The 15630-nt window shown below is 48.8% G+C and overlaps 1 protein-coding gene across 1 annotated transcript in view; it reads left to right on the top strand.

The window, feature by feature from the left end:
• The window catches only part of cacna1db (calcium channel, voltage-dependent, L type, alpha 1D subunit, b), a 681678-nt gene that overhangs the window by 501135 nt on the left and 164913 nt on the right, over positions 1 to 15630 (top strand). The window contains exons 34-35 of the mRNA XM_078543507.1: positions 66 to 131; positions 516 to 607. Of these exons, the coding sequence (XP_078399633.1) occupies positions 66 to 131; positions 516 to 607 (158 nt within the window). The remainder of the gene's footprint in view (positions 1 to 65; positions 132 to 515; positions 608 to 15630) is intronic.

A 15630-nucleotide genomic window follows, 5' to 3' on the forward strand; every position in this document is an offset into this window, starting at 1 on the left:
GGTTATTTTAATATGGACGTAACTGTAATGCAATCTAACCTGGTAAAAATGTTCTTCCTTCTTAGGCTCTTCCATATGTTGCTCTTCTGATAGCCATGCTGTTTTTCATCTATGCTGTAATTGGCATGCAGGTAACCAACATGATTTTGTTGGATGAAATCCTGATGTAAATGTCAATTTTCCGTAGAAAATGTTCTCATTCTGTGTTTCATTGACAACTGTAATTTGTTAGAAGTGAAATATAAATTAATTGGAAATAAGCATAACTTAATTTTTTTTGAAGTTTGTAAAAATCTTGGTGTTATATTCATCTACTATAAATAGATCATTCATAAATTTATGCCCTCCAGAGATTTAACTTAATTGCAATTTCACTAATCTGAAAATGAGTAAGTTTTATTTAACAGGACTTTAATAAGAAACAGAAAAATATCAATAATAGTCCACAGTTCAGTACATAGTGACAAAACTAATTGTATTTAATAGTAACTGAAGAATATTACTTTTTTTTCCAGATATTTGGCAAAGTTGCCTTGCAAGACCATACGCAGATAAACAGAAATAACAACTTTCAAACTTTTTTTCAGTCTGTCCTACTTCTTTTCAGGTACAAAAATAATCCAACAGTTTCAATTCAACATCACTAGTTATTAGTTTCATTCTGAAAAGTCTAAGGGCTGAATTTTATCTCCCAAAAACATGTGGGCTGGGGTTGTGTCAGAGGTAAAAAATGCAGGATATCTGAAACAGGAGCTTAACTGACCTTGAACCTCCACCACTTCCAGTTTTAATGTAGGCAGGATGAGGGGTGGATGACCAACCACTCACATGAAGTGACTTGGTCATTTAAATATTATAATGAAGCTATGTACCTTCATTTTAACAGTCGTTTTATTTTCAACCACAAGCAGCCAGGTTTCCCATTCCTTAGGAAACCAGGCAGCTTAAGGAAGATGAGAAGGTCTAAATCCATGAGGTACATGCCTTTATAACATTGCTTGTGGGCCAAGAAGAGCAGGAGTGCTTCCTCCAGAACCAACAAGCTACCCAATAAACCACCCTATGCAGCCTGTTCCACCCACCCACCTACTGCCTGACAACCCCTTGACCTCGATCTGACTCTCCCACGATGTCTGTTACCACCCCGAACACCATCAAATTCCCCCAACTGCTCATACTGTGGATCACCAAGCGCTATCCCTGACCACCAACTGTTACCTCGACCGCCATGGGACTGCCCTCCTCGCAATTGGGACTCATGTGGACCACATGGAACCTCCCACTGTGCTCCACTATCTGGAACCCCTGCAGGATTGGGACACCACCCCCCCACCGCCACCCCACGATCTCTCTGCTGTTGTAGGCTTGCTGCAAAGCAGGGTCCTCGCTCACCTGATAGGTCTCAAGCCTATCAATCTGGCTGCCTGTGGGGAGACACTCCCCTTTAAGACACATTGCAGTTAAATTCTGCAGGGAAACCTGTTCTTCAAGGTTAAAATCTAGGCTGTCATCTTGTAACTCTGACACTATTTTCAAGCATGTTGTTGGTGCACCGGAAACGATAATGGCAAATTCAGCCCTGTCAACCCTGCAAAGTTCTCCTTATTAACATCTGGGGGCTAGTGCCAAAATTGGGAGAGCTGTGTCACCGACTAGTCAAGCAACAGCCTGACATAATCATCCTCACGGAATCATACCTTACAGATAATATCCCAGACTCCACCATCACCATCCCTGGGTATGTCCTGTCCCACTGGCAGGACGGACCCGGCAGAGTTGGCGGCACAGTGGTATACAGTTGGAAGGGAGTTGCCCTGGGAGCCCTCAACATCGATCCGGACCCCAGGAAGTCTCATGGCACCAGGTCAAACATGAGCAAGGAAACTTCCTGCTGATTACCACATACCGCCCTCCCTCAGCTGATGAATCAGTGTTCCTCCATGTTGAACATCACTTGGAGGAAGCACTGAGGGTGGCAAGAGTGCAGAATGTACCCTGGGTGGGGTCTTCAATGTCCATCATCAAGAATGACTCGATAGCACCACTACTAATTGAGCTGGCCGAGCCCTAAGTGACATAGCTGCTAGACTGGGTCTGCAGCAGGTGGTGAGGGAACCAACAAGAGGGAAAAACTTACTTGACCTCATCCTCACCAACCTGCCTGTCGAAGATGCATCTGTCCATGACAGTATCGGTAGGAGTGACAACCGCACAGTCGTTGTGGAGACGAAGTCCCGCCTCCGCATTGAAGATACCCTCCATCATGTTGTGTTCCACTGCCACCGTGCTAAATGGGATAGATTTTGAACAGATCTAGCAACTCAAGACCATGAGGTGCTGTGGGCCATCAGCAGCAGCAGAATTGTACACAGACACAATCTGTAAACTCATCCCCGACTCTACCATTACCATCAAGCCAGGGGATCAACCCTGGTTCATTGAAGAGTTTAGGAGGGCATGACAGGAGCAGCACCAGGCATACCTAAAAATAAGGTGTCAACCTGGTAAAGCTTTAACACAGGACTGCTTGTGTGCCAAACAGCAGGAGCAGCAAGTGATAGACAGAGCTACGCGATCTCACTACCAACGGATCCAACCATAAGTTCTGCAGTCCTGCCACATCCAGTTGTGAATGATGGTGGACAGTTAAACAACTCACTGGAGGAGGAGGCTCCACAAATATCCCCATCCTCAATGATTGAGGAGCCCAGCACAGCAATGCAAAAGATAAGGCTGAAGCATCGCGACAATCTTCAGCCAGAAGTGCCAAGTGAATGATCCATCTCAGCCTCCTCCGGAGGTCCCCGGCATCATAGATGCCAGTCTTCAGCCGATTCAATTTACTCCACGTGATATCAAGAAATGGCTGAAGGCGCTGGATAGTGCAAAGGTTATGGGCCCTGACAATATTCCAGCAATAGTACTGCAGACTTGTGCTCCAGAACTTGCCGCGCCTCTAGCCAAGCTGTTCCAGTACAGCTACAACACTGGTATCTACCCGGCTGTATGGAAAATTGCCCAGGTATGTCCTGTACACAAAAAGCAGGACAGATCCAATCTGGCCAATTGCTGCCACATCAGTCTACTCTATGTAAAGTAATGGAAGGGGTCAACAACAATGCTATCAAGCGGCACTTGCCTAGCAATAACCTGCTCACTGATGCCCAGTTTGTGTTCCGCCAGAGTTACTTAGCTCCTGACCTCATTACAGCCTTGGTTCAAACATGGACAAAAGAGCTGAACTCCCGAGGTGAGATGAGAGTAACTGCCCTTGACATCAAGGCAACATTTGACCGAGTGTGGCATTAAGGAGCCTTAGCAAAACCGGAGTCAATGGGAATCAGTGGGAAAACTCTCTGCTGGTTGCAGTCATACCTAGCACAAAGGAAGATGGCTGTGGTTGCTGGAGGTCAGTCATCTCAGCTCCAGGACATCACTGCAGGAATTCTTCAGGGTAGTGTCCTCGGCCCAACCATCTTCAGTGCTTCATCAATGACCTTCCTTCCATCATAACGTCAGAAGTGGGAATGCTCGTTGATGATTGCACAATGTTCAGCACCATTCAGGACTCCTCAGATGCTGAAACAGTCCATGTCCAAATGCAGCAAGACCTGGACAATGTCCAGGCTTGGGCTGACAAGTAGCAATTAACATTCGCGCCACACTAGTGTCAGACAATGACCATCTCCCACAAGAGAGAATCCAACCATCACCCCTTGATATTCAATGGCATTACCATCACTGAATCCCCCACTATCAACATCTTGGGGTATACCGTTGACCAGAAACTGAACTGGACTAGCCATATAAATACAGTGGCTACAAGAGCAGATCAGAGGCTAGGAATCATGCAATGAGTAACTCACCTCCTGACTCCCCAAAGCCTGTCCAGCATCTACAAGGCACAAGTCAGGAGTGTGATGGAATACTCCCTACTTGCCTGGATGAGTGCAGCTCCCACAACACTCAAGAAGCTTGACATCATCCAGAACAAAGCAGCCCACTTGATTGGCACCACATCCACAAATGTTCACTCACTTCACCACCGACGCACAGTAGCAGCAGTGTGTACCATCTACAAGATGCACTGCAGGGATTCACCAAGGCTCCTTCAACAGCACCTTCCAAAGCAGGTGCACCTGCTGACAATTAAAAATAATTGAGACAATTTAAAGGACAGTTGCAATTTTACGTGGCCCATGTGTTTTTACATTCAGTGCATGGGCCACTCAGCTAGGCGGCCTTTGCATTTTTCAAGGATTCTACATCTGGGGCAGGAGAAAAGGCCCACAGGCAGATACAAAGGTGAGGAATTAAGAGTTTGGCTGCAGGTGGTTTGGAGCTGGTTTATAGATAATTTCTGGTATTTTTGCATTGTTCAGGAGAACTGTCTGATTTCTTATCATTTGCAGAGGCCTTCTGCCAATAAGCCCCTTCAGCGCAGAAACCAATGGAAACATCAGAACAAAAAGAGGGATTGTTTATTCTGAGTCACCTCCTCAAAAGAGGAAGAGAGTGCCAGAAGGGAGAGGAGATCAGTTGCTCGCAGGCAGTGTCCCAGAGTGGGCCCTGTGATCAAGAGGCGCAGCCAGAAAGGGTGCAGGGCAAACAGGAGGTGCAAGACAGAAGGGTCCAGAGAAGGTGCTAATATCCAGCAGGCAGAGTCCACAGGCAGCACTCCTGCTATCTGGACATGTCTGAGGTTCAGTGCTGAAGAAGGCTTCGCCTCTCCAGGGAGACTGTCACCTCCATATGCGCGGTGACTTGCCCAGAAGTCGCCTCCAACTGTGTAGGTGGCCACCCTGTGCCAGTGGTTCTTAAGGTTACAGTGGCCCTGACCTTTTACACCTCAGGTTCTTGCCAAGGGTCAGTGAGAGATCTATGTGGTGTCACCTAATTGGTTGCCCACAGCTGCATCAAACTGGTCACTGACACTCTGTTTCAAAGGGTCAGTACCTTCATTCACTTCCGGACCAAGAAGCAGCCAGGCTTTTGATGAAGGCACCCAGCGTCCCCGCTGGCGCCTTTGTAGGCACATGCATCCAGTCAATGACTCCAGGACGCAGGGGAAAACCTGCAATTACAGTGAAGCCTCTGAATATCCTCCAGAGCGCATTTCCCTTATTGTTGTTTCCTGTGCACTGCACAATCTGTCTCTGCCAAGGGGGAACCATTGAAGGATGAAGACAGTGATCCTGCTCCACAGGCCATAGAAGACAACTCAAGTGCTAGGTCTGAGGAGGAGATGGAGGATCCCCAGGGGGATGAGCAGGATCCCCACGTGAGGATCCTTATGGGAGGCAGGGAGACCAGGGAGGCTTTGATTCAGAGGACTTTCAGCTAGACATCCAAAGCAAGAAGTCAAGGTGATGGCAAGGGGTATGCCACCTTACTGATCTTTCCTGATGCGGCAATCCTGTCACCCTTAAGTCAAGGTCCAACCTCTGAAATAAACTTTGCAGCCCTTCCTCTGTGTCACACGCGACTGCCAAGTCTCTCCCCTATCAAATGTACGAAGCACACTAAGGCCATTGCACACAATGAGACATTTTTATAATGAAGGCAAATATACAAGTGAACTAGTTCACACGTGCCAAAGAAAGATAAATCACCCGTGATGACCCCTTATGTGGTCAAAGTGACTTAAACTTTCATTTGCGAGCACTATGTATTAGTGCTCCCCCCATGCCACACCGCTGGCAGCTAGATTGGAGGCAGCCTGCTGACTCTGATATCCCATCAGCCTTGATGACCTCAGCAGTCGTCCTATGGTCTGCAGAGCCTCTGCAAGCCCCGGATGGGTGGGAGAGTCCAGTGCCATGGCTCTGACAGAAGGGCAGAGGAACTGCTGCCATCATCCAGAGTGCCCTGAGAGGAGCTTGCAAATGCGAGTTGCAACTCATCTGCCAATATGAGGTTGGTTTGAACCTCCCTGCTCACCATAGATGGATGGCAGCTAGCAGAGTTCCTAGGTGCCTCATTCATCTCTCACCCTGCAGTGATTTGCTGAGGTCACACTGGCAGTGATTTGCTGAGGTCATACTGGCAGTGATTTGCTGAGGCCACTACCAGTGTATGGGCTTGCAGGTCTGAATGCAACCCCAGAAAACCCTGATCAAGTTCCTGGAGCTGCCCCTGCATGAGAGTCGCCACCCTCTCTATTGAGGAGGCCGTGCATTCTGAGCTCTGGGTCAGTGCATGCTCACGCTCCACATGGACTCTTCCAAGACAGACATTATGGCATACAGGCTCTCAGAGATCTCTGCCAGATCTTCCTGCACATTGCACTGGACATCCAGCATTTGCCACCTGATGGACGACTCCAGAGTCTCATCATCTGCCTCGGACTCAGCATCGTTCTGGTCTCCAGCAATCCTCCGACTGCTGGCACCCTGGGGACTCTCTGCCTCCACCAGCTCCTCAGGCGCATGTGATGTGCCATCACCACTGTGCACTATCATCTGAGCCAAGATGCTTATGCCCACCGATGTGCCTATGTCTGCACTGGTGCATGGTGCAGAGGGAGGATGTGACACAGGTGCATCTGGCAGCTGTTCATCCTCGGGGGTCAAGGGGGGGAGTCCTCAGGATCCTTTTGGGGTCGTAATGATGAGCCATCTGTGGGAGGAAGCAAAAATGTCAGCGTCGACCTTCATTACAAAGTCAGAGTGCACAATTAGTATGTTTTCTCATTAGAATGGTCATCTGGCTGAGCATATACTTTTGAATGGATATGTAACTGCATTTCACATGTCAGTCTCTCAACCACAGCCCCACATCTCACAGACACTACACCAATCTTGTCCCTTTCTATTGGACTCTTACCATCATCCAATACCCTTGCCTCTCTGCAACCTGTGGACCTAGGTCCACGCTCGCAGGCCATTTCTAAAGCCTGCTCTTCCGCAATGACTGAGGATCAGTGGGTTTGGTATCCTCCCACCAGTTCAGCCTCGCTTCACAAAATTGTGACTCCTCTTCTCCTGTAAGGGGAAAAAGTGCTTCCATTAGCCCCCTCCAAATTGCCGCCACATTGCAGCCTCCCCAACCCCAAAGACGCAGGAACAGCTGCCTGTCACATTGTCACACATCAATATGACACACATGCCAGCCATGGTCCATCAAGGCACATGATGTACCAAATTATGCTCTGCATTTCACACCCCGAGCACCAACAATTGCTGCCACCCACAAAGACATCTACCCAAGATTCCAGTTGGAATCAGTACTCACCCTGCCAGAGCATAGAATGTCATTGAACCTTTTCTGGCACTAGATCAAGTTTCTGCATACTACATCATGGCCGCTGACCAGGCCGCCAGCTCCGTCCAGGCCTTCTTCATGGCGTGAGGTGGCCTCCTCTTGCCATCCCTTGGCAGCAGGATATAATGATGGTCATTTACTGCCTCCAGTAATACCCTCAGGCACTCATTCGGAAAACGGGGAGGTGAGGTCAGACTAGATCCGGGCATTCCCGTCATGCCTAGGATGGGATCCAGGCATTGCTACCATCTTGCACACTGGAGCAGCACTTCAAATCTGTTACAAAGACCAAAAAAATTCCCGTTGCAAACCAGCTTCCTGAGGCGCTAAACGCAGAATTCCGGCACGCAGGGAGCTGTATCTAAATCACCCACCCGCACACTTCCTGTTCCCGGTACCCACCCTCTTCCCACCCCCACCGGCAGCGCTGAGCCTCGCTCAGCATGCGTTTCACACTGGCTGGCAATTAATTCGCTAGCCAGCGTGAAATTGAGGTCGACCGTTGATTGCTGGTGGGAGCAGATTCCACATCCGCTTCTGGGCCTGCCAATTACGCTTGCGTGCCATGCTGAAAATCCAGGCCTATGTTGTTTGGGCAATAATTGCCTGCTCCTCTCAGACAGGATCTCCCACTTCCAAAAGCTGCTGGCCAATAAGAAGGCAGTTCTCCAGTTCCAGCAGTATCACCAGGAGCGGTGGCCACTGCTGGGACTGCAGCAGTTCCCTGACCAATACAGATGGAGGAGGCCTGTAGGTAATTGGGGTCAGGGATTGCTGGGGTCAACCTGGCAGTTCCTAGCGAGGAGGTTGGGTCGGGAGGGGGGGGGGGGGGTGGTGTTGGTGGGCTGATCGCAAGCGCGGGGGTCAATACCAGTGGGGAGGCCGTCTGGGTGTCTGATCAGGTGAGACCCCATCCCACCAGCTGAGCCTGCAGGAAGTTCACCAGATTTTACTGGCCAGCCCCCCCCAGGTGGCAAAGTACTCCAGAGGTGGCAGGAAGAGCCACTTAAGTCTCCATTAATTGGCCACTCAAGGACCTCAAATAGCCTAAGGGCGGCAAGCCACCCGCCACCCACCCTGTTGTTAATAAATATCAGCAGAAGTGGGAAGGCGACAAGCATGGCAACCCCCTGCTATTCCACATGACTTTAGACCACCCCTACCTCTCAGATCACTCCTGGGGGTGAGGGGCGCCATAAAATTCTCCATAATAATTAAGTGCAAGTGTGCTGTGGAATAATAATTAATTACAAAGTATTATACTCTTAATGTGTGAGCATGAACGAATGCCAGATGCTACCTGACAACTTTGTCAAATCATGACCTAATAGATCACTGTAAAGAAGCTGTTGGCTGGCTATATTCAAAAGAGATCTCAAGGGTATCAGAAAGTAGGCAAAGATAACGGATGAGCTAATATTTTGCATCAGCATTCAAAGAATTGAGACCAGAGAGGTGATGCAAAGATATTGTTTGGTAACAACAACTTACATGCATAAAGCACCTGTAACTTAGTAACATGTTCCAATGCACTTCACAAGAGCAATTATCAAACAAAATTTGACAATGACCCAAATAAAGAGATATTAGGATCAGTGACCAAAACCTCGTCAGAGACGTAGGTTTAAAGGAGCATCTCAATGGAGGAGAGAGAGCCAGGGAGATTTAGGGAGAGAATTACAGAGCTTCGGGCCTTGGCAGCTAAAGGCATGGTGTCCCCTGAGCATCTACTACTGTAAAAGTAACACACAGCATTACAATTGAATTAATAAACATAGATTATATTCAGAATCCCTCCTCTGTTGCCATTAATTAATCCTTACATCTACACATAAAAGATTCACCACATTTTTGTAGCTACCTATCTGCATAACCTCATCTCCACCATCAATGCCCTCACACCCCATTAAAACCATTACTGTCTCTCAACCTAGTCATTCCCCATGGTAGGTCCCTCATTTCTGCTTCATTCAGTATAAGGGACTCTGTCTTGAACAGATTTGGTGGACAACTGGTTTGGCCTTTCACCACTCGATCTGGCTGGACCACATAAAGCACGATTGAGTTCTGCTCTTGCCTGTGAAAACTGCTCACTATTCCAGGATCACCCTGGAATGCAAGGGTAAAACCCAGCTTCTTCCCTCAAGTGCAAAACATCTTAAACCCCTTTCCCTGTTTCCTCCAACTTTACTTCCCATGACAAGTGCGAGGAGCTCATGGATTTCTTTGTCACCCAAATTGAGACTATCCAATCAGCTTCTTCTGACACTTTCCACCCTTCCCCAAATTCATGTACATCTTTCCTGAAACTCCATGTTCGAATCCTCCAATCAGGTTTGGCCCTGTCACAGTACTGAAATGGCTTTCTTCAAAGTCACTAAGGACATCCTATGTGACTGTGACAGAGGCAAGCTATACCTCCTCCCAGGGGTGTAGTGCCAAATTTTGAGGTGCCGGAGCTCTAAGAAAATGTGTTGGCCGTGTAATTTCTAAAACGCTGTTTTCCTATGTATTAATCATTTGAGTCCCCAAATGTCACTAAAACTATGTGTTTCAAGTGAAAAATATTATTGCCGAATAGGATTTTATTTTGAAATTTGTGGTATTTTGGATCATTTGTCTTTAGCATAGCTAGAATTTCATTATGCAAAAGTTTAATTATTTAACTCGAGGCTATTAAAAACACAAATTACAGAAAACTTTACTTACTTTATACTGGGGTATGGTATACAGAGAGGCCACTGCTTTTCTTGATTTATGGCCTGAATTTTGCGCCCTGAGGTTGGACATGTGCCCGACCTAAGCACACGTAAAATTGCACAAAGACATCAGGTGTGCGTCCCAACGTCATCGTGCAGGCGTGCAATATTGAGATCAGCAGGCGCACATGGGAGTTGGAGCAGCGCCTATCGACAATTAAATGGTCAATTAAGGTCATTATAAAGCCTGTTGACCGCACTTTTACATTGCTCGTGTGATTTTTAGCTCATCACACGGGCAAAACAGGTGGGCAGATTTCATGTTTTTATCATTTCCTCATCCATGGGCAGGATAAAAGGCCCTCAGAAGCAGCAGCACTTCCTCTGTCATTGCCAGTCCTTTGCTATGTGAGTACAGTGTTGTCCCAGAGTTTCTTGGCATCTCGCTTGATTGTCAAGCCTGCCTTTCAGCTTCTCAGGCCCTCATCTACCCTGGAAGGTTCCTCTGAGTATTGCAGCACAATTGCTCCTTCATTTTCAAGGCACTGGTCCTCTGTATCCCATCTAATGGGGATAGTGTATTCCGCCAGTGGAACCTCCTCTGAAGAGGAGGAAAGGGGCAGGCGGGAGCGGAGGCCAGGTGAGTGCGGGCAGCATCCCAGGGACAGACCTTAAAGAGGAGAGGCATGGGCTCAGTTGGTGCAGGGCCAGCAGGGGGGGGCCAAGGCAGGAGGACATGCTGAAGACGCCACTACCCAGCATCTAGCGTGTTCAGGCAGTACCCCAACTACCTCCAGATGTCCAAGGTCCAGTTCCACAGGAGGCTCCACCTCTCCAGGGACACAGTGACAGCAATATGTCGCATGATAGGTCCGGAAATCGCCTCCAACTGCGCGGGTGGACATCCTGTGCCGGTGGCTTTGAAGGTCACAGTGGTCCTCAATTTCTATGCCTCCGGTTCTTTTCAGGGCTCAGTGCAGCATTTCTCAATCAGCTGCACACAGTTGTGTCAAGCTCGTGACTGTTGCTATCTTTAGACACGTCTGCACTTTCATCCATTTCCGGACAGATAAGGCATGCCAGGTGAGAGAGCACAAGGCTTCGCTGCAATGACTAGGTTCCCCCACGTCCAGGGTGTAATAGGTTGCACTCACGTGGTCATCAAGGCGCCAGCAGGTGAGCCTGGAGCTTTCCTCAACAGAAATGTTCAGATTGTCTGTGACCACAGGACACAGATTCTCCCAAGTTTGTGCCCGTTACCCTGGGAGCTTACACGATGCTTACATCTTGCGACACTCACAGGTACCAAGGCTGTTCGTGTCTCCTGCACAAATGGATAGATGGCTCCTGGGTGACAAGGGTGAAGAGGTGGCTGATGACCCCACTCCATCACCCAAGAACTGAGGCTGAGGAGAGATACAACAGGAGTCATGCCTCCACAAGGTGGAGAGGACCATTGAGCTGCTGAAGATGCGCTTCAGATGCCTGGACTGGTCAGAGGGAGCATTGCAGTATCCTCCAGAGCGTGTCTCCCTCATAGCTGTTGTATGCTGCACAACCTGGCTCTGGAGGCTGAGGAAAGTGAGGCAGCTCCACAGGCCACAGAGGATATCTGAAGTGATGGCTCAGATGAAGAGCCTGGGGAGGTGCAGGGTGAGGACCTTGGGGCAGAGGACAAGAACCATCATGGAGGCAGGAACACCAGGGAGGCTTTGATACAGTGAACCTTCTGCTAGACATCCAACGTATCAATGCCTTGTCAAGCCAATGGCACTGTCTCCTTTGCTAACAATCAATAAATGAGAACCCAACTCAGTACGTTAGCACCACACACTGCCATATTTTTACGAACCTGTGCTGCATCTAGCACCTATTCATACCATCCAGCCAACTCAGCCTATTTAAGTCTAAATATTTATAGTACTTAACATGGACAAAGAACAAGCAATGTGTCCATCCCTAACAGAAGAGTCAAAATAATTAGCACAAAAAATATCACCCATGACACGCCCCTGCTTTGCTCAAAGTGCCTTCAATTTACGTCTGTGGCTTCTGCGTCTTGGTGCCCCCCTTGACAGTGGCATTGGCGGCAGTGTGCTGACTCTGTTGCCCTGGTGGCCCTGATGACCTTGGCGGTCATCCTCTGGCCGCCAGAGCCTGAGTAGGCTCCGTCTGGGAGGGTGCATCCAGCCCCATAGCAGGGCACTCCTCAATCGTCGCAGAATCATCAGATGCAGTGGCCCCTGGCAGAAGGGCAGAGGAGCTGGTGCCCTCATCTAGAGCGCCCTGAGGGAAGCCCATAGAGATGACAGGCAGCTTGTCTGCCAGCTTGAGGTGCGTTTGCACCATTGATGAACAGGGACCTTGCAAGAAGACTCATCTATTTCTCACACTATGAGAGGGCTTGCAGGTCTGAGTGCAACCCCAGGAACCCCTGAGTCTGCTCCTGAGGCTGCCTTCCATGAGAGTTGCCACTCTCTCAATGGAGGAAACCATGGGCCTGGTGTTAAGGGTCAACACAGAACTCATGCTCTACATGGACTCCTCCATGATAGAGACCATGCCATGCAGACCCTCATGGATTTCTGCCAGTTCTCCCCATGCATCCCGCTGGACATCCTGATGGATGCCGCCTGATGGACGACTCCAGAAGCTCATCGTCACCCTCGGACACAGCATGGTTCTAGTCTCCAGCTGTGTTCCCACTGTCGGCTCCCTGGGACCTCTCTGCCTCTCCAGCTCCTCATGCGAGTGTGATGTGCCCTCACCACTGTGCATTACCTGCAGAGCCGAATACCTAATGCCCACCGACGTGTGGGTATCTGCACTGGTACCTGGTTCAGAGAGATAGTGTGACGTCGGTGCAAGTGTGATGTCTTCCTTGGAGCTCAGTGAGGGGTCCTAAGGGTCTACGGCAGCTCCTGTGGATGGTGCATCTACGAGAGGAAGACAAAAGATCAGTACATTCAATCATCATAGTCACTATGCATGCTAGGTGGGCTGAGGAGACAGTGGAGACCTGCTGCATGGTGCCATTTGCATTGGAGCTTCAATGGGCTCTCTGGCTATGACAATTCAGTTTCTGACGAGAGGAGCCCGTTATGTTTCCAGTACCCACCGCACACGCATCGGTTACCTGCACTCCTGACTTCATCTGAGACCCCCACCTTACCACGATGGGAGGAGTGAGCTGGCCAGTAGCATTCAAGCTCCAGTGCATTGTTCTCGTGCTTAGTGAGGATGCACAGATTTGGCACTCCTCCACCTGTTCAGCAAGACTCCTCTTCTCCTGACAGGGAAAAATAGCCTCATTATTGCTCCATCTCCCTGAAGGTCCTTTCCTGGTTCCCACATGCCCTTCCACCTGGGCATTAGATGGACTGTGACACTATGGCACATCTCACCCTGCAATGTAATGAGGCCAGTCATGCTGACATCCTAGCCTTGGCAGGGCAGGCTTAAGTACCAGTTGGCATGACCCCTGAACGTTCTGAGCAATGGGGACTCGACTAAAGTTCTCTGCACAGGTCCATGCCATCTCTGCACTTACCCTTGCTGACCACAGCAGATCATTGAATCTTTTGTGGCATTGAAGCCATGTGTGGCACACCACGTCGTGCCCACTGACCCCTGTCCAGGTGGGGCGGCCTTCTCTTGTCACCCCTTGGCATTAAGATATGCCACCTGGCACTGACCTCCTCAACCAGCACTCCCAGGCACTCATCTGAGAAACAGTGGCAGAGTGCCCATCCAACTTGCCCCCCTACCTTCCATGACCACCAGGTTCTGAGGCCATGACTGCACACCAGGGCACTTCTTGAACAGCTTCCAGACAGCTCCCTCAGCCTCCCCACAACTCCAGGCAGCCTTTAGGGAGCTGCCTCTTCGGTTTTTGAACACCCCTCTGGGTCCCCATTGGACCCGGCGCCCGACATCTTCCTGCCCCCACGCACGGAAAACACATCCAGGCAGTCGTGTTTCACGCTGGGTGGCCTTAATTGGCCATCCAGTGTGAGATTGCGTTCACTGCACAAACTTGGCCAGCAGTGGGCCTTATACCTGCTTCCAGCTGCGCCAACTTCGGGTGCGCCATGTAGTAAAGCTCAGGCCTTTATTTATAATCTAGACCTGGGCGTACAGTGAACAGTTTCAAAATTTGAACATGATGCAAGACTTGGAAGTACAGTGAACTATGAGGAGGATAGTGATAGACTTCAAGAGGATAGAGACAGGCTGGTGGAATGGGCAGACACTTGGCAGATGAAATTTAATGTAGAGAGGTGTAAAGTGAAAAATTTTGGTCAGAAGAACGGGGAGTGGTGACATAAGATAAAGAGTACAACTCGAAAGGAAACAGAGGAGCAGAGGAACCTGGGTGTATATGTGCATAAATCATTGAAGGTGGCATGGCAGACTGAGAAAGCAGTTAATAAATTATACTGAATCCTGGGTTTTATTAATTGGGGCACAGAGTACAAAAGCAAGTAGGTTATGAACTTTCATAAAACATTGGTTTGGCCTCAATGGGAAGGATATGAAGATTTTAGAAAGGGTGCAGAAAAGATTTCCGAGAATGATTCCGAGACGAGAGACTTCAGTTATGCGGATAGATTGATGAAGCTGGGACTGTTCTTCTTGGAGAAGAGAAGGTTGAGAGGAGATTTGTTTGATGTGTTCAAAATCATGAGGGGCCTGGATAGAGTAAATGGGAAGAAACTGTTTCCATCGGCAGAACATCAAGAACCCTAAGGTGATTAAGAAAAGAACCAGAGGCGACATGAGGAAAAACTTCTTTATGCAACAAGTGATTTGGATCTGGAGTGCATTGCCTGTGCATGCGGTGGCAGATTCAATTGCGGTTTTCAAAAGGGAACTGGATAATTATCAGAAGAGAAAAGATTTTACAGGGCTACAGGGAAAAGGTTGAGGAGTGGAACTAGCTGAGTTGCTGTAGCAGAGAACTGACACAGAGACAATGTGCTGAATGCCCTCTTTCTCTCCTTCTGTGCTGCAACCATTCTTTGATTCTGGTCTCGATACATTCAAGGAACTTGATAAACACATGAGAAAGAGAGAAGCTGAAGGTTACCCTGATAGTGTGATCAAGAAGGGTGGGAGGAGGCTTGTGTGGAACATAAACACCAACATAGATGAGGTGGGCCAAATGACCTGTTTCTGTGTTGTAACTTCCATGTAAAGCTGCCAGCAGGGAATATAAACACTACGCTGTGTTTCACATCCTCAGGCCATCACAGCCAAGGAATTAATGTTTAGTAGGCAAACACAGCAGGGTGTTTGGCAATTCTAATGCTGCTTTAGATCCTGGGAAACTTGAGCTTCTGTTGATGCCTGTTTATGAGAAAGCTGTGTGCAGGGAGATGTAAGGTCTGTAATTTTTATAGTCAGGGAGCTGTGCAGGAGGGTTTTGTTGTTGCTGCTGCTGCACATTGACTCAGAGACATTCAGCAGCAGCAGCATGAGGCCTGGGGCCCTGGGCTTGGCCTTCCCTCTTAACCTTCCCAGGCTTTGGACTCACAGCTAAACAGCGAGCTCCGGACATTCCAATCAACTCTTACCATCTGGCCTGAACTCAAACTCCAGGAACTCATGGCCAAAATTGCCCTTGTGCCCCAGATAATAATGTAAGTAGAATTCATTCGACATGGTC

Source organism: Cetorhinus maximus, chromosome 6 (genome assembly GCF_964194155.1).
Source record: "Cetorhinus maximus chromosome 6, sCetMax3.hap1.1, whole genome shotgun sequence".
NCBI classification, from domain to species: Eukaryota; Metazoa; Chordata; class Chondrichthyes; order Lamniformes; family Cetorhinidae; genus Cetorhinus; species Cetorhinus maximus.